We start from the raw sequence: 20,777 nt of genomic DNA on the forward strand, positions 1-20,777 counted from the left end.
AGGTTGCTCTCGAGCCGAAGACTGAGATGCAAGTGTCTCCTCATACCAGGGGAAAACTAAACACCCTGGAGCCTACGTCGCCGTTGGGCCACCTGCTTTGCACGTTTTTAATTTGATGTAGGCCCCAGGGTGTTCGGTTTTTCCCTTGAATGGGGTGGTGTTTAGAGCCAAAGAACCTTGCGGCATGGCGTTGAGAGATGTACCGAGTTTGATGAGTGCGGACATTCGTGAGGTGTGCCGCAGAGCTCCTTGAAAACTGTGTGACTTTGGATAACGAATTCGAACAGTGTCACATTGAGAAAGTCTTGTTCATTTGGAAAGCTTATTGCACTCTATCTGAGAAGAATGTAATGCATACGCAGGGTTACAAGGAGAATAAGCTTAGCTAAAACCGGCTCCAGAGAGCTTCTATCTTCGGGCCTAATCTCGGTGAAAAGTAGGGCTCCATGGGATCCTGCGTCTGGAAGCCTTGCGAGAGAAAAGATGTAGGGCGCTGCCGAGAACACCATAGATTTTCCAGACTTCATGACAAACGTCTGCGTGTCTTGATGTGCATTTCGTAAGGCGATCAAGGGTAGACCATTGCTTCTTTCATCACATGGGACACGCGACACTCCCGCTTCTGCTCCCCGAGTACCTTTTGACGAACACAGTCTAAGCAAAGACCCTCCACTTTGTTATATATCATATTGATCTTGGCTGTAAGTATGGCCTTGATGTAACGAGTAGCAGACCTGCAGACACAGGCTGAGGTTCCGCAATTTCTAAGTGGTGTGGTTGATTCAGGCACGGCTCCGAGTCTGGAACTGATGATCGGGACTGAGTACTGATTGACGGGCCAAAGATTGACGGCCTTAAGGTATTGAAGGAAAGTACCGATGGCTAGGTTGCTCGCCTGGCAGGACTCTTTGCCTGTGACGATCGAAGCAAATGCCGTGGTGATATCCCTCTGGTAACTTATTTGGGAAAGCAGTACGTGTTCATATACCAGGAAAGGCAAGAAGTCGTGACCGTCCATGGCTTTTGTGACGCTGAAGATCGTGTTGTGATCTCGCATCAGTCTCTGAGAAACCCTGGAGAATTCACTCGGCAACTCAAGGAGATGTGTAGCAAGCAGCATCTTCTCGAAGTCTGCAGCGTCGGGATCTTCAAGAAGGGCGGCGATCCAGATAATAGCCCATGATCGGACCCCATCCACGCAGTCGTACTTGTTACATGCGAGCGCGAGTTTGGACACTGCCATGGCGGTAGTTTTGACGGGAAGCTGCGATGTCTGGATGTGTGCGATCTTGCAGATCATGATGATGGACTCAGGATCGTCATCCGGGAGCGGAACTGTACGTGGTGAAGCTGGCGAGAGATTGTGGCCTTCGGAGAAGCGACCGTCGAACATAGCTGCAAAGACTGGTGAAGCGAGGCTAAGAGCCACGGATGCGACAAGGACGTTGCGAACACCCTCTCCGACTCCGTCTTTGCCTAGCTGGAGTATAACGTCGCCTTTCTTCGCGATGACCTCTGCGTTGCCTCCGCTTTTCGACATTGTGACAGCGCCTGTGTTGACATCAGTAAACAATTCTTACGATCAGGTTAGTGATCAATCACCTTCAGACGTGCGCTTCCGTGGGATAGCCAGCGTGAAGACTTCGCCTTCTTTGAGACCGTGGTAGAACAACAACAACCTCAATTCGCGCCCGATTGGAAAGTGTCGGGTTCAGAAGATGGAAGCATAGACGGTGGTTGAGAGGGGGTCGCGACTGCCCTCCGGGTCGCGACTGGAGCCTGGGCTTATTCGCACTCACCTTCACTTCCTTTATGGCCCGCACGCGTCTTGGGCAAAGGAACAAGCCGATAGATTTGCCGAGTGATAAAACAGTTCAAAATCATCAAACTGAGATATTGTGATGAAGCGCATCTTCCATTCCGTTGCGGTTTCTGTGCGCCGCTACTTGACGTGTTTTGAAGTGCTGTCGCCAGTCAATTGAGAATTGTTTGGGACTACTCATATGTTGAAGCCAGATCAACGATCAATATAGTGCACCGAGAGTTACCATAAGCTCTTCCACAGACCGTCTGACCTTGGGATGGTGTTGCGGCATCATTGCCTATCCAGCGCCCACCTCACAACCGCCACGATCGTTAACACGGCAACACGTCAACCTAGGGCAAGTCTGAACAGGTCTGGAGCCTACACCAGCGTTGGGGCATCTACTTTGCAGGTTTCCATGTTAATGTAGGCTGCAGACCTGTTCAGTTTTTCCCTTGTATGAGGTGGCAATGTGAGAGTTCTAGACAACCTGTTGACGGCAGGAGGGCTATGATGAAAGCAAACGCCGATCTTGTGGCACGGAGAGGTGATGACTTGATCTTCAGCTGTGATGAAGGTGATCGAGAGGAGACGGAGCTGCCGGAGAAGTTGTGTGATCAACACGACGATAGGCAAGAGCAGGACTGGATAATTAAGTCTCTTCAATCACCGAACATAACTCCATGAGATGTCGGCGAAATGACACAATGACACCATCGGGTCCCTCAGCTACATCGGGAGAAGGGATGCGTAGTGTCATTCTGTGGATGTGGTGGGGTACCTGGAAGCTGGAACTACCGAAACGCGAATTTGGCGCGCGCGCACCTTCCGAACGAGCTTCGGCCGAAAGATAAGAACAATCTCCAGCCTGCCGCCGTCTAAACCGAGACAAACCCCCTGCGCCGACCGTCGCCCTGGCTTCCCGCGAGTTTTGTCAGACGCAACGGCGACATCTCGCATCCGCAGACTGCGAGCTTGAACCGCTGCAGCTCCGCATTTCCTGTGCTGCCGCGGACAAAGTACAAAGCGGCGTCTAGATTGCTCGGACGCAAGCCCACTTTCCTTGGATTTGCCATCGCTAGCACGGGCACGACCTTCCAGAGATGCTGTGGGTGTGTCGTCCGAGCCCACAGTTCTCTCTACGCAAGATGCATTTTCCTGTGGTCGCATTGGAAGCTGGAACCCAGCGAAAGCCCTGTGGACAGCCATTCGAACAACACTTCATCATGACCTTCGGGCCTCTGAGAGTCACAATACCAGCTCCGTAAACCATATTGATCCTTCCACAATGCCGAATTGAAGCTATTCGGGAGCTCTCCATATGGAGCTTTAGCGTACGCCAGTGAAGTGCCACTCCCAGGCCTCGATTTACGTACATTCTTGCTCGATCGGGTCAAACGACCACGCGCTACTGGAGCTACCGTGTTGACCCACGCCCACAGACTACGCTACGGGCTTCTCGGCGAAGCTTCGTGAGTATCAAACGGGTAAGCAGTTGGTAGAGCTCCCCTGGCGCGTCTGTGAGCTGATTCGCGCCATTGGACGCGACCCCGCACTATCAGCGATGCGAAGTAATTCCAAACACGACCGTCACACCCGCAGCGACCACTTGTCTGTGTGGGAATGTCGCATCACCAAGTGGGGATGACCGACCTCGTCTGCCTGGTGACCCAGGGATCAGAGGCTGAAAGTAGTGAGAAGATCGTGCGGCTGCTCGGCGGTATATAAAAGCCCCCTCACGAACCCCTCAATTGCTCTCACAACACCAACATTGTCCAGTGTAGCATCCGGTCTTCCATTTAACTTCTCTACCATACACCGACGTCACTTCGGCCCGCAAGAGGTATACCGACCCACGCACCCCTCACTTCCCCCCTGCCGGGACGATAGGCTGACATACCTTGCGTCAGGAATACGTACCATTCGTTGTACCTTTGCCGGCTTCTACTATATATCTCTCCCTCGGAGCCTCAATTGCTCTACTATCAGTTCAATAAGTCAAAATGGTATTTCTCCGATCTGCTTCTCGCCTTGCGCGCCCTGCCTCCTCCCTCCTCAGCGCACGCGCCGGACCCCGATTAACTTCGTCGCTCCGCCAACCGAATGCTTTCAGAACGCTGACCGCGACGGCTTCACAACAGGGCAAAGTTCTTCTCGTCCTCTATGATGTAAGTGTCCATGGTACTCCCAATGCGCGTTGGCATGTCTAACAACAACACCAGGGTGGTGTCCACGCTGAGCAGGAGCCTCGCATGCTCGGAACTACCGAGAACGAGCTAGGCATCAGGAAGTGGATCGAGGAGCAAGGCCACGAGCTCGTCACCACCTCCAACAAGGAAGGCGAGAACTCCGAGTTCGACAAGCACCTTGTTGATGCTGAGGTTATCATTACCACTCCGTACGTCAGAGCTACCCCGCAATGCCGCTAAGCGCCCCACATGCACGCGTCAAGCTTCGGCCGGACGCGCTAAGGCTGCAAACACCATCCGAGCCAGCATCAGCTAACAGATCGCGATCAACAGCTTCCACCCCGGTTACCTCACCGCAGAGCGCCTGGCCAAGGCTAAGAACCTCAAGCTTGCCGTCACTGCTGGTATCGGATCTGACCACGTCGACCTCAATGCCGCCAACAAGACCAACGGCGGTATCACCGTCGCCGAGGTTACTGGCTCCAACGTCGTCTCCGTCGCCGAGCACGTTGTCATGACCATCCTGACCCTTGTCCGCAACTTCGTCCCCGCCCACGAGCAGATCGCCAAGGGAGAGTGGAACGTCGCCGAGGTCGCCAAGAACGAGTACGATCTCGAGAACAAGGTCGTCGGTACCGTCGCTGTTGGCCGTATCGGTGAGCGTGTGCTCCGCCGTCTCAAGCCCTTCGACTGCAAGGAGCTCCTCTACTTCGACTACCAGCCCCTTTCCCCTGAGAAGGAGAAGGAGATTGGTTGCCGTCGCGTCGAGAACCTCGAGGAGATGTTGGCTCAGTGCGATGTCGTCACCATCAACTGCCCGCTCCACGAGAAGACCCGCGGTCTCTTCAACAAGGACCTCATCTCCAAGATGAAGAAGGGCTCATGGTTGGTTAACACCGCCCGTGGTGCCATCGTCGTCAAGGAGGACGTTGCCCAGGCTCTCAAGGACGGCCACCTCCGCGGATACGGTGGTGACGTCTGGTTCCCTCAGCCCGCTCCCAAGGACCACCCGCTCCGCTACGCCCAGAACCCATGGGGCGGCGGCAACGCCATGGTTCCTCACATGTCCGGTACCTCGATCGATGCTCAGGAGCGATACGCCAACGGCACCAAGGCTATCCTCGACGAGTACTTCTCCGGCCGCGAGAATTACCGCCCCGAGGTTAGTAACCTAATTCTAAACCATGTGAGACATACACTGACTTCGTTTTGCAGGACCTCATTGTCCACAAGGGCGACTACGCCACCAAGGCGTACGGTCAGCGCAAGTAGAGGAACGGTCTCCTTCTGCAGCCTTCTGTCTTCTTTGAGCGATTTGGCACGAATTTCTTTGTTTAGGCTTGGGCGTCGAATGGATATTTCCGCCTACCTATGTACATGAATATATCCACCTGAACTCCAACTCCAACTCCAGCCGATGATGTGATGCATGAGAAAGTTCCAAATTGTAGGCAAAGTGATGCAAACACCTCATACGAAAAGTTCGGACACCTACCTCCTAGAAGTCTACATTACCTCAGGTCTTTACATAATTTCAGCTTTTATGCTAATGTAGACGGTAGTGCAATTGTTCGTGTTTTCTTGTATGAGAAAGGGCATTATAGAAATCATCGATGTCGTGACAAGGACCGCCGCCTCTCGTCTTCATGCTCATCTTCACTGTCATCCTTGAAGCCTTCCTCCAGCTCACGTCCTAACCGCCGTTCTTCCTCCATGATGCTGCGGCGTTGTTCGAGGGCTTCTCTTCTCCTCTCATCGATGGGGTCAAAGCCCACCATGCCCTCTCCCTCCTCGTCGTCAAACAAGTCATCGTCGTGTTGTCCGCTTCCGTCCACAATCGCCCGCTGTCTGACCCAAGCGGAAGGCGCGAAGAGGTTGTATAGGGCATCCGAGAGGTTCGTCCGCCAAGAGGACGGGAAGTCGGTCACGCTCGCGGGCATAGGCAGGTACTGGCTATAACGGCTGCGGTGCCGGCGCACAAAGGGCAGCACGAGGAAGACTAGCAGGACATAGAGGAGGGCAGCGAGGAAGAGTGGTACGAGGATGGTCTGGAGGCGCATCGTCAGCCTCCACATGGGGTTGGTGTGCGCGGTGGGTCGCGTTATGCGCTCACCGCCCAAGCTTCCTGTACGTGACAGCTGTCACTCACCTTGAGGAAATGGGTAAAGCCGGCCATGGCTGTGGATGCATGTGCTAGTGAAGGTGCGTGAACTGGCGGAGCGCGTCCTTTTGATCGCCTAGGGCTGACGCGAGGCCGGGGCTGCTAGCCGTGGGTGGTGGATGTGGACAGCAGACGTGGTGTTGAGACGCAGTGCGCCAGGCGTGAGGAAGGTGCGACGGGCGAGTGTGCAGGTGCTGTGCCTGCTGCGCCACAGACAGGCGGGATGTACTGGATGTGCCGGGAATAGTTGCTGTCGATGTCGAGGCCGATGGGAGGACGGCCGTCGCGTAGGCCGGCTAGGGGTTCGTCTGGGCATGGATGGCAGATGGCGCCACAACACGGACGTGCGCACGTCTCAGGAGAACGTCGGAGCCAATGCGGCCATGGCGGGTGGTTCGCGTGCTTGCATATCCACGCGGAGCAGCCCTGGCGCGCTGTAACTATGAGACGTGGTGAATCGGCGCTGTGGAGATCAAATGGCCGCGTCCCAGTCCTGTTTACTTGCCATGCAGTCACACGGGGGGCGCTAGTTAGTTACAGTATTCGGCAACTTCCCACTCCCTCTCTCGCAGCCGCATTGCTGCCACGACGGCGCCCCAGGAATTGCTTCTCACCTTCGACTCACCGCACGCAGCCCCGCACGCTCGTTTCAGGACCACACACGCCCGCTGAGGCAGCGGCATCGTCACCTGCGCCGTAGCAGCGAGGCGGGACGCATTGCTCCGCGAAGGAGGGGGACGCAGACACGTCGGGCGGCGCGCTCCCAAGGCGGCAGAGCATTGGGCATAGGCTCTCGCTATAGGCATGGACAGCAAGGGTCGGCAATCTTCCGCCGGCAAGTTCTTCGGACGACGCCTGCACAAAGACAAGGACAAGCACACGGGCGACGCCAAACACACGACCACATCCTCGACCGACAGCCCCCCGGGGAGCTCCCATGGCTCGCTCTCGTCACGACACTCACACAGACACTCCATCGGCGGCGCTTCGATAGACCAGCGGCCCGTGTCCATGACGGCCGAGGGCATCTTCGCGCGAGCTGGCCCCGTATCCTCCATCGACCCCCCGCGAGACGACGCCCTCAAGAACGCCGAACCGCTGCCGCACCACCTCAACAAGGGCGGCGGCGACTTCCATCAGTACCCCGTCTTCAACGCCACCGCAATGCCCCAGAACGGCTACTCCAACCCGGGGCCACCGCGCCCACCGCCCCATTCGCTCGGCACCACCATCGCCTCGAGCAACCCAGGCGACCGCGGCGTCTCGATGCAGCAGTGGGGCGCGCGCGGGAGCAGCAGGGACGGCAACTACTCATACTACGCCGGCACTGACTCCTCCAACAACACGCGCACCTCGTCCGACCAGGCGAGCATCTACAGCAATGACTCCAAGTCGCGCGGCAGCAACGTCTTCTACCCGCAGAACCCATCTCAGAGCACCATCTCCTCCATAGGCCTCGATGCCGGCAGCCTCCTCCCCACCGCCGTGTCCACCCCCCGCGACTCGCACCGCCATCTGCTGCACTACAACTCCTCCTCGCCCTCCGCATCGCAGACCTCGTTCAACCAGAACACACTCAGCATACAACGACCGCCAGACCATGTCGTAGAGAAGGAGTTCATGAACCTTATGGTGAAGCGAGGATGGAAGAGCTTACCAGAGCAGGCGCGGCGGCAGATGGAGGCCTACAAGATTGACAAGAAGTGGACCCTCGTCTACCAGGACAAGCTGGCCGAGTTCAAGCACGAGGAGAAGAAGCGCCAGACGCAGCGGATAACCTACGGCGGCCCCGGTGCCGGTGGTGGCCAAGACATCCTCATGCGCGCAGAAGAGGAAGGCTCGCCCGAGTGGTACGTCAAGAAGGTCATGGACAACTCCATAACTATAAAACAGATGTCGAGTTTGGAGATCAGTCTGCGAACACAACCCATCGCCTGGGTCAGAGGCTTCATCGAAGCGCAGGGTCAAATCGCCCTCACGAATGTGCTGGCCAAGATCAACCGCAGGAAGACAACAGGGCCGGCGCCTCCCCCCAGCGTCATGGCGCAAAAGGCAGAGAACGACGTCGAACGCGAATACGAGATCATCAAGTGCTTGAAGGCGCTGATGAACAACAAGTACGGTGCCGACAACGCCCTCAACCATCCGTCCATCATTCAGGCGCTGTGCGGCTCTTTGATCTCCACACGGCTCAACACACGAAAGCTTGTCTCTGATGTCTTGACCTTCTTGTGCCACTGGGGTAACGGAAGTGGACACGAGAAAGTACTACAGGCACTCGACAACCTCAAATCGCAATACGGCGAAAGTAGTCGTTTCGATGCATGGATGCGCATCGTCGAAGTCACGGTCGACGGCCGTGGCAAGATGGGCTCCATGGTAGGCGCTTCAGACGAAGTCCGCAGTGGAGGTATCGGCGTAGAGAACCTGCTCATGGAATACGCCATTGCAACACTCTTCTTGATCAACATGGTTGTAGATGCCCCGGAGCGCGACCTGCAGCTCAGGATGCACGTGCGAGCCCAATTCACAGCATGTGGCATCAAGCGCATCTTTAACAAGATGGAAGGCTTCCAATACGATGTCATCGACAAGCAGATTGAGCATTACTTGGACAACGAAGCTGTCGACTATGAGGATTTTCTTCAGAAGGAGAACAGCTCCATGGTCGAGGGCGTCGAAGGCGAAACCAAGGACCTCAACGACCCTCTGCAAATCGCTGATGCTATCATGAGCAAGATTGGTGGCACTCGCGCGCAAGACTACTTCACGTCAGCTATGCAACACTTGCTGTTGATGCGAGACACCGAGAGCGAGGATCGATTGCGGATGTTCCAGTTGGTGGACCAAATGCTGAGCTACGTGGCTATGGACCGCCGACTGCCAGACATGGACCTCAAGCAGAGTCTGAACTTCACTGTGCAATCTCTGCTTGACAAGCTGTACACCGATTCGGAAGCCCGACAGGTTCGCGATGAAGCAGTCGAAGCACGACAAATCGCAGACTCGGCTATTGCAGAACGCGATGAGATGAAAGCGCAGCTGGAGCTGGGTGCAGATGGCCTAGTCTCTAAGCTGCAGAAACAACTTGCGGAACAAGAACGTATCATCGAGCTCCGTGGTAGGCAGGTAGAGACGATGAAGGCCGAGCTAGCGGAAATGCAGAGGATACGAGCACAAGAACTGCAACGCAACGAACTGGAGACACGAGAACTGTACTTGATGCTTAGGGATGCTCAAGACGTCGCAGCGTCGGCAGCGAAGAAGTCTGGTAAAGACGGGCTCGCTACCACCGATCCAGCTCAAATGCAGGGCATCATGGACCGCGAACGTCTGATGAACAGACTGGAGATCCAACTGCAACGAGCCAGGACACAAGCAACACTGGAGGGCAAGTCCCTGCAGATGCAGCCCAGCGAGAAGCTTAGGGAACTGCGAGAAAAGATGGAGGGCGACATGCCTGGCATGACCGAACAGGGCTATGGTGGCCTCGAAGCCAGCTCGTTCGGATCAGTACGTGCCAAAAGTGGAGTGCCCCGCAGGAAGCCCCTCCCTGGCCTTCCTGGCCAGATTGGTGAGGATGCTGAGATGTCGGAGATGGACGATGATGATGCTGTCATCGAGAAGCCCCGTCTGATCCAGATGCACAAGCCAAAGCTCAGCACTTCGACAGCCAATGCCCTAATGGCGGATATCACGGCGAACGTCAAGCGATACGAAGACTCTGATGCCGAAGGGGATGGCGTTACTACAGGACCATCGCATCCCAGCCTCGAATCCGACTCACCAAAGACACCTGGCGATAATGAGGCACCCAAAGCCAACATTCCTCCACCTCCACCCCCGCCTCCTGGTGCCCTTGGATTCTCGAACAACATTCCACCTCCGCCTCCTATGCCCGGTACTGCTGGACCTCCACCACCCCCGCCGCCGCCGCCTCCGCCAGGCAAACTTGGCTTCAAGCCCGGAATCCCTGCACCACCTCCTATGCCTGGAGATGGCAGCATGCCACCTCCTCCACCACCGCCACCACCAATGCCAGGTGCCAAACGTCCCGGATTCATGCCCAAGGCGCCTGGATTTGGCGCTGCCCAACAATTTGCTCTTTCTGGACCGCGACCGAAGAAGAAGCTCAAGGCCCTGCATTGGGACAAGGTCGACCAACCTACTACCACTGTCTGGGCCACTCGCGGTCTCAGCTCGGAAGAGAAAGAAGAGAAGTACCAGGAGTTGGCAAGGAAGGGTGTTTTGGAGGAAGTCGAGAAGCTCTTCTTGGCAAAGGAGATCAAGGCGATTGGCAAGAAATCTGGCAAGAAGGACGACAAGAAGCAGATCATCTCTCGCGACCTCATGCACAACTTCCAGATCAGTATGGCCAAGTTCTCATCGTATGGAGTTGAAGATATCGTTAGGATGATCATCCACTGCGACAACAAGATTCTGGACGATCCTGTCACTATGGAGTTCTTGCAAAAGAACGACTTCTGCGATATTCCCGATAACACCGCCAAGCTCATGGCTCCCTACTCGAAGGACTGGACTGGACCCAATGCTAGCGAGAGCAAGCGCGAACAGGACCCGAACGAACTCACACGAGAGGATCAGATCTACCTTCTCACTGCCTACGAACTGCACCACTACTGGAAGAGCAGGATGAGGGCGCTTGCGCTGACTCGCACGTACGAAACTGAGTACGACGAGATTTCCAACAAGCTGCTGGAAATCTCAAGGGTATCTGAGAGCCTGCGTGATTCGTCAAGCTTGATCAGTGTTCTGGGTCTCATTCTCGACATTGGTAACTTCATGAACGATGCCAACAAACAAGCCAGTGGTTTCAAGCTCTCTACTCTGGGGCGACTGGGTATGCTCAAGGATGACAAGAACGAGTCCACATTCGCCGATGTCGTTGAAAGAATTGTCCGCAACCAATACTCTGGATGGGAAGGCTTCACCGACGAGATCAGTGGCGTTGTAACAGCCCAGAAGATCAACGTCGAGCAACTTCAGACCGATGCCAAGAAGTATATCGACAACATCAAGAACGTTCAGATGTCGCTAGACTCTGGTAACTTGTCCGATCCGACCAAGTTCCACCCAGAAGACAAGGTCGCCATTGTTGTACAGCGGAACATGAAGGAGGCTAGAAGAAAGGCAGAGCAGATGCAGGTCTTCCTTGAAGATATGCAGAAGAGTTACGACGACATCATGGCGTTCTATGGTGAAGATCCGACCGACGACAGTGCGAGGAGGGATTTCTTTGCGAAGTTGGCCAACTTCGTCCAGGAATGGAAGGTAAGTCATCACCAACCCCCTGTTCCTGTGATCATGATGCTGGCTTTACACGGCTTGGTTATACATTGCTATGGATCAATTGCTAACTTGCTTGTAGAAATCCAAGGAGAAGAACACCACTCTCGAAGAGCAACATCGTCGCAACGAAATTTCCATGCGTCGCAAACAAGCGCAAACCGCAAACCCTCTCTCACCCAACGCCCTCTCCTCGGACTCCGATGCTCCCAAATCACCCGCATCCACCGGTGCTATGGACGACTTGCTCCAGAAGCTACGTGCTGCTAAGCCCGAAGCAAGAGATCAACGCGATCGCCGTCGTCGCGCCCGCTTAAAGGACAGGCACCAGGTACGCGTGGCTAGTGGCCAGAAGATCCCAGAGATCGGCGTCAATATGGAAGATGGCGGAGAGGGTGCCGAGGGTGAGGATGAGAAGAGCAAATTGCTCAGTCCCACCAGCGAGACTGCGGAAAGTGAGGCTAGTAGCACTGCTGGCCCTGCAGCCGCCGCCGCCGGTACCGCCGAAGCAGATATCGCAGACCGCGCTGCTGCCATGCTAGAAGGTCTCCAGTCCGGAACTGGCCTAAATAAGGATGGATCCCTATCCGTCAGGCGGAGAAGAGAGAGCGCGGACACGGAAAGACAACGAAGGAGAAACCGACGCAATCAAGCTTCCGCCAAAAGCGAAGACGGAGGCATCTTGAGCCCGACTGCCATACCCGAAGAAGGTGAAAGTATCATCGACGGTGATGGCGCCGCCGACCAAGAAGGCGACGAATCAAGAGATCCCACGACGCCAGTCACAGTCGTTCACCCACCGAGTCCGGAATCAAAGGGGAGAGATCTACCCACGCCACCGCCGGAGGAAGGCTAAGAGAGCTACGTTAATACCGCCACGTTGTCACGTATTGGGGGCGCTGCTTGCACTATCATCGCTGTTGTAGCAAGGGAAGCCATACACTTGAAAGGAAGGGAAGGGAAGGAAGCCAGTTGGGAAAATAATTTTCGCGATAGCCCCATTTTCGACTTCGATACCCGATCGCCTTGTTTTTTTACTTTATTTTGTCATTTTCTCGCTTGAGCAAACTATTAGCCTTTTAACTCTTACACATGGCTCTCTGCTTGTTTCCTTGTCTTGTACTGTATTACATCTGGAGGGGCCTACTAATGCATCGCTTGCGTCCTTGTGATGTTCGCTGGCGTCGTTTTTTTGTTTGTTACTGTTACTGTAGGGAAGGTGACGGATGGGTATGTTTGGATGATGGGATGGATGGCTTGGCATGGGTGGACGGGGAAGGAAGGCTAGATATCCTGGGGAAGGCACGATGGGGGTTATAGGAATTATGTCGTCATCTTTGTTTCTTCGTCTCCGTTGAAGTGATCTTCTGTGGAAAGTGGGGGTTAGAACCGAGGTCATTGAGTATGAGGCATTTCACGTGGAGATTAACGTGGATGATCTTGGTAAGCCTTCTCATGTTGTTCGCGGCGTGTCGCACCTTCCTGTTTAACATGGCAGCGCTGACGTTGTTTACAGCGCGGGGTAGATTTGGCGATATGTGCCTCCTGCTTTAGGTTCTTTGGCTCTCGGGTCTTCCAATCGTCTTCTCCACTGTGCGTTTCTGCTATCGTCATCGTATTCAAGGTGGGCGTCGCTGTCACTGATCTGCTTCCTTGCCCAGGTGGTGTTTATCGGTTGTTTCTTTACTTGGTTGCCGTTCACATCACTTCAGCCACTGATACTGCGATTACGTCATTCCTTCTTCAACGCACTGCTCAAGGCAGCAACGTCAACGAAAAAAAAAGATGGATTCCGTCGTCCGTTTCGTTCATGTGAGCCTCCAAAGTAGCTCACACTTAGATCTCGAGATCTCCGTATCGTTGTGGACGTTTCGTATCCAGGACCGCACTTCACAGACCGTCTCGGGTTGAAGCTCACTATCCATGGCTGCACTTTCGTGAGAAAGAAGATCTCCCGGCACCATCGCTACTATCGAGTAGGTGTTGCTGGTGGGTCGCAACACAAGCTTCTGGGTCATCAGGTCTAGGCCCTTTAGCCTAGATGTTCTGCCCTCGCAGAGTCATATGCGGCACACCTGACGCTGTGTGAGTGTAGGTGGGAACGATTGAAAGAGCTGCTTTGTAAAAGATGGAAGAAGTTGTTAGTATGTCGATGCGCCGCCGCTCCTGTAGGCAGTGCGAAGGCGAAGTAGAAGGTAGCACTGCCATGGGGAGCAGGTTGACTGAGGTCGAAGCCGGAGGCGGAGAAGATAGGATTCTTATACAGGAAGCCCGGGTAGTGCAAACGCAGGCAGACGCGCTAGCCTGGTTGGGACTGGAATTCATTGCTCACCATTGCCCGCACGAATTGGACAGCCTCTTCCTGACCGTCTCTCGTTCGTAGATACAAAAATGGTAATTTTGAAATTGCTCAATCCACCAAGCTGTCACCAAATATTGCCACCGCCATGGCTTCTGACCGATCTCAAGCAGCCAAACGAGAAGCGCCTTCGTCCCAGCGCTCCAGACTTCATCACAAGAAGCCCAAGACGCTGCACAATGCAGCCGAGGTTCGCGACAAAAGGGCGTCCAAGAAGAATGGCAAAACCGACAAGAAGGAAAGAGTGCAGGAGGGCCCCAAGGCTCGTTCCAAGCATTAAGGTAGCTGCGAAAGAAGGAAGTGTGAAGTGTCGTATTCGTACTGTTGTCATCACCGAACAGCCCATTCTAATGTTTGAGCCCCGCGTCAAGATCCAAGGCTTATCTCAGGGCACCGTGTTCGATTTCCTGTTGAAGGAGGAGGTAGTTTGAGCCGCTTTGGCCGGCATTGACGTTGAACATAGGCGAAGGAACGCATGTGTAGATAATGAATACATGGTCTTACTGTATATTTATAGCGTTGTAGTCAGACGCAATACTGACTACTGGAAAGAGGCAGAAGAACACTGTGGATGCTGTCAGAGAACCGAGACGCCTACATCAACGTCTTCATTCTACTTCGCGCACTTTGTATCGGTGGTGCGTTCTGCAGAAGGTTCTGTTCAGTTTGTTCCGAGCATGAGAATGTGATGGGTAAACGTAGTGGGTATTCGTGAAGTGTTTGAATTACTAATGACATCGTACTACTGTGTCATACTACCCGCCGCCTATCCTTTTGCTAGAATATGGTATATATAAGAAAACATGACTAGCATGTACCATCAAAGAGAGTCGTGAAGTGCCCATAAGGAGATAATAAAAAGGTATCGTAACGCCCGAAAATGCTCACACCGTACAAATTACCCACACCGTCTACCACTTGAGGCGGTCGAAGAGGTTGCGGCTCCTGACATCCCTCTTCTTGCTACCACCGGGCAGCGCACTTGTGCAGTCGATCAAGTCTCCCTTGTTCTCAACACCGAGCATGCTCATCTTCACCATTGCGCTTACGAATGCTGAGTCCCACATACCCTTGCTGGCGGCAAAGGCGATGAACGGGCCGGCAGTAAGGGGGTTCTGTGCAAGGCTCTTGTCGGAAGGGAGTGTGAAAGGAGCCCTACCACGCATGGTCTCGGAGTAATATTTGTTGTCCCAGGTGCCGACAGTGGAGTCGAGGGCAGAGCCAGCTTTAGAAGGGTCGGTGAAGCGTTGTTTGGCAGCGGTGTGGGCGCCGATGAGAGCGGCGAGGTCGTAGGGTGAGAAGCCTTTTTGCGCTGGGAAAGCTGTTAGCTATGAACATGTTGAAGACTAGAGATGTATGCTTACCAAAGAGCCCGACTAAGTCCTTTGCATTGGCGTGACCGCTAGGTAGAACACCGAGAGCATTCGCCTCGCTGGAGTCCTTGCGGCCAACCTTGACGGGAATAGTGGGTCCTCCAGGACATGTCTTGACTGCATGTGCGGCGGCAAATTGGATCAGATCGGCAACACCGACCTTGGTCTGGGAGGCGACATTGGCAAGGTTACCGCAAAGGCGCTCCATACCGCGGTTCTCATTGTTCGAGCACTCGTTGGCGAGGATGAGAGAACCGTCGCATGCGCCGTTGAAGCAGTCATGGAATGAAGATCGGATAGCAGCGCGCGCAGCATCTGTGCATTGGCCGTCCCCGAGGAATTGTTGGGTGAGGGTAGAAGAAATTTGAGTCCAGACAGCAGGGCATTCTTGCGCAGGTTCCTTGGAGCCGCCACCGAAGATGCCGTCGAATATGCCGAAGATCTTTGCAAGAGTACGCTTCTCTTGTACTGGTGCTGGGACGGTCCAGTCTTCTTCCCGAATGGTGTAGTTGGAGTAGGCCTGGACTGTGCTGGCAGCCGCAAGGCCAGAGATAAGGACGTTGCGAATATACATTATGTGTGAAGAGAAGATAGTGGTCCTATCGAGTGAGTGTCTAGTAGGATGAAGAATATGATAGGATAGTTGAGAAGTGCCGAGAAGCGAAGAGCGAATGACTGTGATGACCTGAGATGATAATGGTAAGAAGAGAGCGATGAACATTTCTTCTTATACACTGTAACATGTTTCTGAGAAGCGGCAAGAATAGCAGCCGCGACTCATGCTTACACCTAGCACTGTATGAGTAGCTGTCTCCTCTGACCCCGAATCCCATGGGTAAGCGTTGAGGAGAGGTGCTGGAATAGATGTGACAGGCCGCTAGAGCAATGGTGAGGAAGACCCACCGCTACTGTTTTGGGAGTACGGATATACGCCACTATGTGACCGGTGGAAAGCTCCTGCTTGAAGCGTGACATGTTTTAGCGAACATGCCAGTTATGCTCAAGCTTACGATGTGGTTCCCAGTCATTCACCTCACGAGATGTGGTGCATCTGCTCATGGTCGTTGATCATCGTGCCATAATTCGCCAACTCTGCGTGGCGATCATGTAGTGGATCTCACTCGCAGCAGCTTCAGAGTCATGAGATGCATGCAATGCTGCCGGTACTGCATTGTGCTGAACAACATCGATACTGCTTTGCAGAGCCTAACCCTCCGATGAACGTTTTCTGGTGTCGCATTAGCAAACGGACCCTTAGTTTGGAAGGTGATACCCCTTTCTGTCGAAACGTGGGAATTCTAAAGAAAGATGTGGGGGTGTTGTTTATTGTTTCAAGACAGCTTCAGACTAGTGAACGTGGAGGAACTGCAGTGCCGATAAACGATGATCAACACGGCCCCGCGGTTTGGGCCATGGACGCCCTGCGTTTGAGGCGCAGGGCAGGGCTTGAGCCTGACCATATGAAGTCTAGAGTCGCGAAGTGGTTGATAATGGGCTAACGTTAGCGACTTGAGGTTCCTGGCATCGGTGCGGCTAGCACGTGTCGCGCATGTTGGCTTCGCCTTCGGCAGGTAAGCTTGTAACTAGATACTGCTGGATGGCAATAAGTCTTTGTAAAAAGAGGTTGATAGAGCTCTTTCGACGTTGCCAATTGATTGAGTAAGGTGGAGACTGAGATCCGTTCGTGTTTGCAATCCTGCGCTTCGGAGAGGGAAGGCCGCTTCGTAGCTCTCGCGCAGGGTCTTTGTCGAGCCCTGTCAACTGTTAGAGATACAACCTGAACTCCACAGCCAATTATCTCAGGCCCAATAGTCGGCTTCCTGTTTGACGATGCGATAGCGCTGATGGTGTTGCGGACATGCATGTCGGAGACCCGAAAGTGGAAATCCCTATAAGGATAGTCCAAGAAGGCGATCCTCTAGCGAAACCTTCTCTTGCCGAATTGCACCCTTGCAATTACTCATGACCCACCAACTTCGCGAACGCAACTACGCTTACGACTCAAGCCCTCTGCGTCGGGCGATGGAATTTCTGAATTCGACGAACAGCTTGAAGCCGTCGAACGAGATGGCGCGACCCGCATACCGCTTATCCGTGATGTGCGCTCGTTCGCGCTATTGAGGCAGTGGAATTGTCAACAGCACCCCCCACCGCCTCGAGGTCGCGACATGCGACGTGGTGTCCGAATCACACGCGAAAACCCGCACATGTCGTACAGAAGGCGAGACCGAAATCCACGCCTATCCCTCCATCTTCGAGATGAACGCCACAACCCATGTATGGCTGCGCATTCACCCTCCGGGCTCTTCCGCCTCGCACCGCTGGCACCTCCCCGGTCAGCTATCGGAATACATGGACAAGTGTCAACAATGAGTTGGATGATGTAGTTGGACAGCATAATTTGGGTGTGCCGAGATGCTGCTAGATGGGTGAGATGGCACAAACTTGCTCCCACAAGAACGGCGATGAGGAGGAGGTTGGGGTAATCGCGACGGCATTAGTGCTGACCAGGCAGGTCGGTGTCGCGCAATTTGATGGGCATGCAGAGATGCAGTCAAACAGAGGCTTGAGGAAGGATGATAAGCGGCTCTGAGTGTCGAGGCGCGTGTTGAGATCCTTCGCGGATTTCTGTTGCGCGAAGTCGCGTGATGCCGCGTTTGTGGGAAGGCGCGACCCACCCTCGGCAACACCATAATAGAAATCAGACGACCGGTAAATGCTATGGGATAAACAATCAAGCAAAATGCATTATTGCTGCAAGAACTCCGAAAGTCGCCGTAGCGGCGTGGGCACATCACAGCGCTAGTGCTGACGATCTGGCGACTCACAATGCATTTGCTCAGAGATAACAAGAGTTGACTAAGTCACCGATGAGCAAGCTCAAGAGGGGTAAAGAGCTCGTTTGTGCGACACTGCATATATCGGAAGACGCTCTGGGATGCGACATATCACATGTACCTCGCAACACCATACCATAGGCCCGCCGCGACAGCCACAGCAGACGCGCCCAGCGCAGCAAAACTGCCTCCTTGGAGCGAGACTCTGGACCCCGAAGACGTGAAAGCGTCCCAATCCGCGTACGCCGGGAACATACACTTCAACGTAAAATCCGTTTGCGAGCGACTACAGATCATATCAGTACCACGCATCCATTGGCAAAGATTGACCTGGAGAAGGAAGACTTACGGATACATGGTCGAATTGTAACCCTCCTCATCCATATACCAACTCCGACAACCCACAAAAACGGTCTTTTCCAGATCTTTCTTCACACCCTTGGTCCACGCCGTGACGGCCTGTTTCTTCACCTCGACGCGGTCTACCTTGCCGCTCAGGATGGGTTTGATCATCTTGAGAATATACGAGACCGTATTTTCGCTCGTGAGGATGAGTGAGTGATGGCCATTCGCCGTGTTCGGTCCGACCGCGATGAAGAAATTCGGGAACCCATCGACGGCCATTCCCATGTATGCAGCCGGGCCTCCACGGTGCTTCCATACTTCTTGCAAGGCTGCTCCTTCGCGACCGTAGACTGAGAGCGGATGCAACCAGCGAGTTGCTTCGAAGCCGTTGGCGAGGATGATGACATCGGCATTGATGCGCTGCTCAGCGGATGCAGCCTTCCCGTCAGCACCCAGAACAAGCTCTTTACCATCCACAGCTTGGATATGACGATTGGTAAGCGTGAACTTGGAACTTTGCATGCTGGGTAACCACTCGGTATCGAAGACGCGTCTTTTACATCCATACGGATAGTCCGGCGTCATGATATCATGGTACTTTTCCGGCACGATCTCCTTCATCATAGCCAACTGTTGTTTCTCGATCGCAGCCCGCCATTTCTTGTGTTTCATCTGGAACACGGTCGACCAAATGACTTCCACCAACAGATATATCAGGAAGCGGTTTACATATCCGAGGAATGGAAGCCACTTGTAGATTGTGGGTGCGTATTTGGCGTAGTTTTGTTTTCCGAAAGGCTCGGAAAGTCGTGGCATTACCCAGGGTGCTGACCGGCCGATCTGAGTGAGTGACTTAACCTTATACGGTTCCTTGAGCAGTGACGGGACTATCTGTGCCGCGCTACAACCAGTACCGAGTACGACCACGTCTTTTCCGTTGAGATCAATGTCGTCGCGCCAGCGTGCAGAGTGAAAGACGTCGCCTTTGAAGGTATTGCGCCCTAGAATGGACGATGGCCATGGGTTCGGCTCTACAAGGATCCCCACACAACTTATCACTGCTTTGGCGCGCACGACTTCTTCATCCAGGTAAACGGATTCGCGACCGGAAGCGGTTGCTCTGTCTTCTCGATCTCGGGTGCTAAGATCGCCGGTACCAGGAACCAGGTGCTGGAGTGTTACCTCCCATTGTGCGTCGGCCTCAATCCAGCGGAGTTCCTTTACGTTGGTGTTCAGATGGATGTGAGAGTCCAGTTGATACTTTTCTGAGATCTCGTTGAGATACTCGCGGAATTCTTCGCCGGTGGGATACAAGCGTTTCGAAACGTAATTTGGTGCGAAGGAGAATGAGTACAGGGAGGTAGGCCTTGTGATGTTCAATAATCGTCATTACCAGCACGCACAATATCGCTTACACGTCGCATTGCTTCGTTACAGTCAGTGTTGTTCCGGTTGTCATGCATGATCAGACTTACTACTCCTGGGTACCGGTTGATCCACCATGTCCCTATCACCGATCGTCAATCAAGGCAATCATGAGATCGCTCTCTTGACTCACCTCCAATACCAGACTGGCGATCAACAATCTTGAATTCTTTCAATCCGAGCTTTTGCCTCAGTTGACTTCCAGCCGCAATACCTGTTGCACCCGCGCCGATGATCAAGACGGGATAATAGGTTGTCTTGCGTTTCTTTACGTTGTTCGGGCTCGTCATGTTAGATACTGAGACAAAAAGCTCAATACAAGAAAGACATCAATCAAAAACTCGTGTACCCATGTGTGCGACTGCTAACACACGGATTTGAAAGCAGGGCGTTGGGCGCCTGATGCCGGTGGTAGATTAGCCGCAGGCGTGAATCCATGCTGCAACCTAACTGCTCGTTCCCTTGTTTGATTGGTCATATACACGGGCGCATCCACCTCGGGGCGAAGGACTGTGTTCCTGCAGGATCAAGTTTCTGACGAGACGGGACGAATGCGCCGTTCGGCGTCCGTGGGTTGCGTGGCTTGGTTGCGTCGGGAATCTCATCGTTAATAACATCGTGAATTTAACCCTAACCAGGGACATATGTCAACCTAGCACTTCCATACCACTATGCAAAAGTCCATCCAGAATACCCTCGCAATGCCCAACCAATAATGCCAACATCGTGAGACAAACTACCAAACCGCGAGTAACGCCATCAGGGACATGCAAAAATTACGTTCACTTCCCACCAAAGATCCTCTTAATATCTGCAAACTTGACAGGCTTAACAAGATACATGTCCACACCTGCCTCTTGCGCATCCTGTTGATCCTGCGCACTCGCGAGTCCAGTCAATGCGACGATATGCGATTTCGGCAAGCCGTTCTTGCTCTCGAATTGGCGGATATTACGTGTACTTGTCAGACCGTCCAT

At 53.9% G+C, this 20,777-nt stretch overlaps 6 protein-coding genes across 6 annotated transcripts; 2 read left to right on the forward strand and 4 right to left on the reverse strand.

The window, feature by feature from the left end:
- Positions 1 to 882: 882 nt before the first annotated feature.
- J4E85_008201 (uncharacterized protein) lies at positions 883 to 1,540 on the reverse strand (the record flags this gene model as incomplete). The annotated part of the gene is made up of 2 exons (XM_051472428.1): positions 883 to 912; positions 989 to 1,540. The coding sequence occupies 2 exons, from the start codon at positions 1,538 to 1,540 to the stop codon at positions 883 to 885; spliced, it is 582 nt and encodes a 193-aa protein (XP_051323893.1).
- Positions 1,541 to 3,807: 2,267 nt separating this feature from the next.
- On the forward strand, positions 3,808 to 5,265 carry J4E85_008202 (uncharacterized protein; the record flags this gene model as incomplete). The annotated part of the gene is made up of 4 exons (XM_051472429.1): positions 3,808 to 3,972; positions 4,027 to 4,202; positions 4,327 to 5,155; positions 5,209 to 5,265. The coding sequence occupies 4 exons, from the start codon at positions 3,808 to 3,810 to the stop codon at positions 5,263 to 5,265; spliced, it is 1,227 nt and encodes a 408-aa protein (XP_051323894.1).
- Positions 5,266 to 5,600: 335 nt separating this feature from the next.
- Positions 5,601 to 6,169, reverse strand: J4E85_008203 (uncharacterized protein; the record flags this gene model as incomplete). Its single annotated transcript, XM_051472430.1, has 2 exons — positions 5,601 to 6,041; positions 6,143 to 6,169. 2 exons carry the CDS (start codon positions 6,167 to 6,169, stop codon positions 5,601 to 5,603), a joined length of 468 nt encoding a protein of 155 aa, XP_051323895.1.
- Positions 6,170 to 6,958: 789 nt separating this feature from the next.
- On the forward strand, positions 6,959 to 12,317 carry J4E85_008204 (uncharacterized protein; the record flags this gene model as incomplete). The annotated part of the gene is made up of 2 exons (XM_051472431.1): positions 6,959 to 11,446; positions 11,544 to 12,317. 2 exons carry the CDS (start codon positions 6,959 to 6,961, stop codon positions 12,315 to 12,317), a joined length of 5,262 nt encoding a protein of 1,753 aa, XP_051323896.1.
- Positions 12,318 to 14,731: 2,414 nt separating this feature from the next.
- Positions 14,732 to 15,767, reverse strand: J4E85_008205 (uncharacterized protein; the record flags this gene model as incomplete). The annotated part of the gene is made up of 2 exons (XM_051472432.1): positions 14,732 to 15,132; positions 15,185 to 15,767. 2 exons carry the CDS (start codon positions 15,765 to 15,767, stop codon positions 14,732 to 14,734), a joined length of 984 nt encoding a protein of 327 aa, XP_051323897.1.
- A 2,608-nt stretch (positions 15,768 to 18,375) lies between these two features.
- J4E85_008206 (uncharacterized protein) lies at positions 18,376 to 20,090 on the reverse strand (the record flags this gene model as incomplete). Its single annotated transcript, XM_051472433.1, has 2 exons — positions 18,376 to 19,670; positions 19,934 to 20,090. 2 exons carry the CDS (start codon positions 20,088 to 20,090, stop codon positions 18,376 to 18,378), a joined length of 1,452 nt encoding a protein of 483 aa, XP_051323898.1.
- Between the last annotated feature and the right edge of the window lie 687 nt (positions 20,091 to 20,777).

Source organism: Alternaria conjuncta (genome assembly GCF_024043145.1).
Source record: "Alternaria conjuncta strain BMP 0040 chromosome Unknown scaffold_12, whole genome shotgun sequence".
NCBI classification, from domain to species: Eukaryota; Fungi; Ascomycota; class Dothideomycetes; order Pleosporales; family Pleosporaceae; genus Alternaria; species Alternaria conjuncta.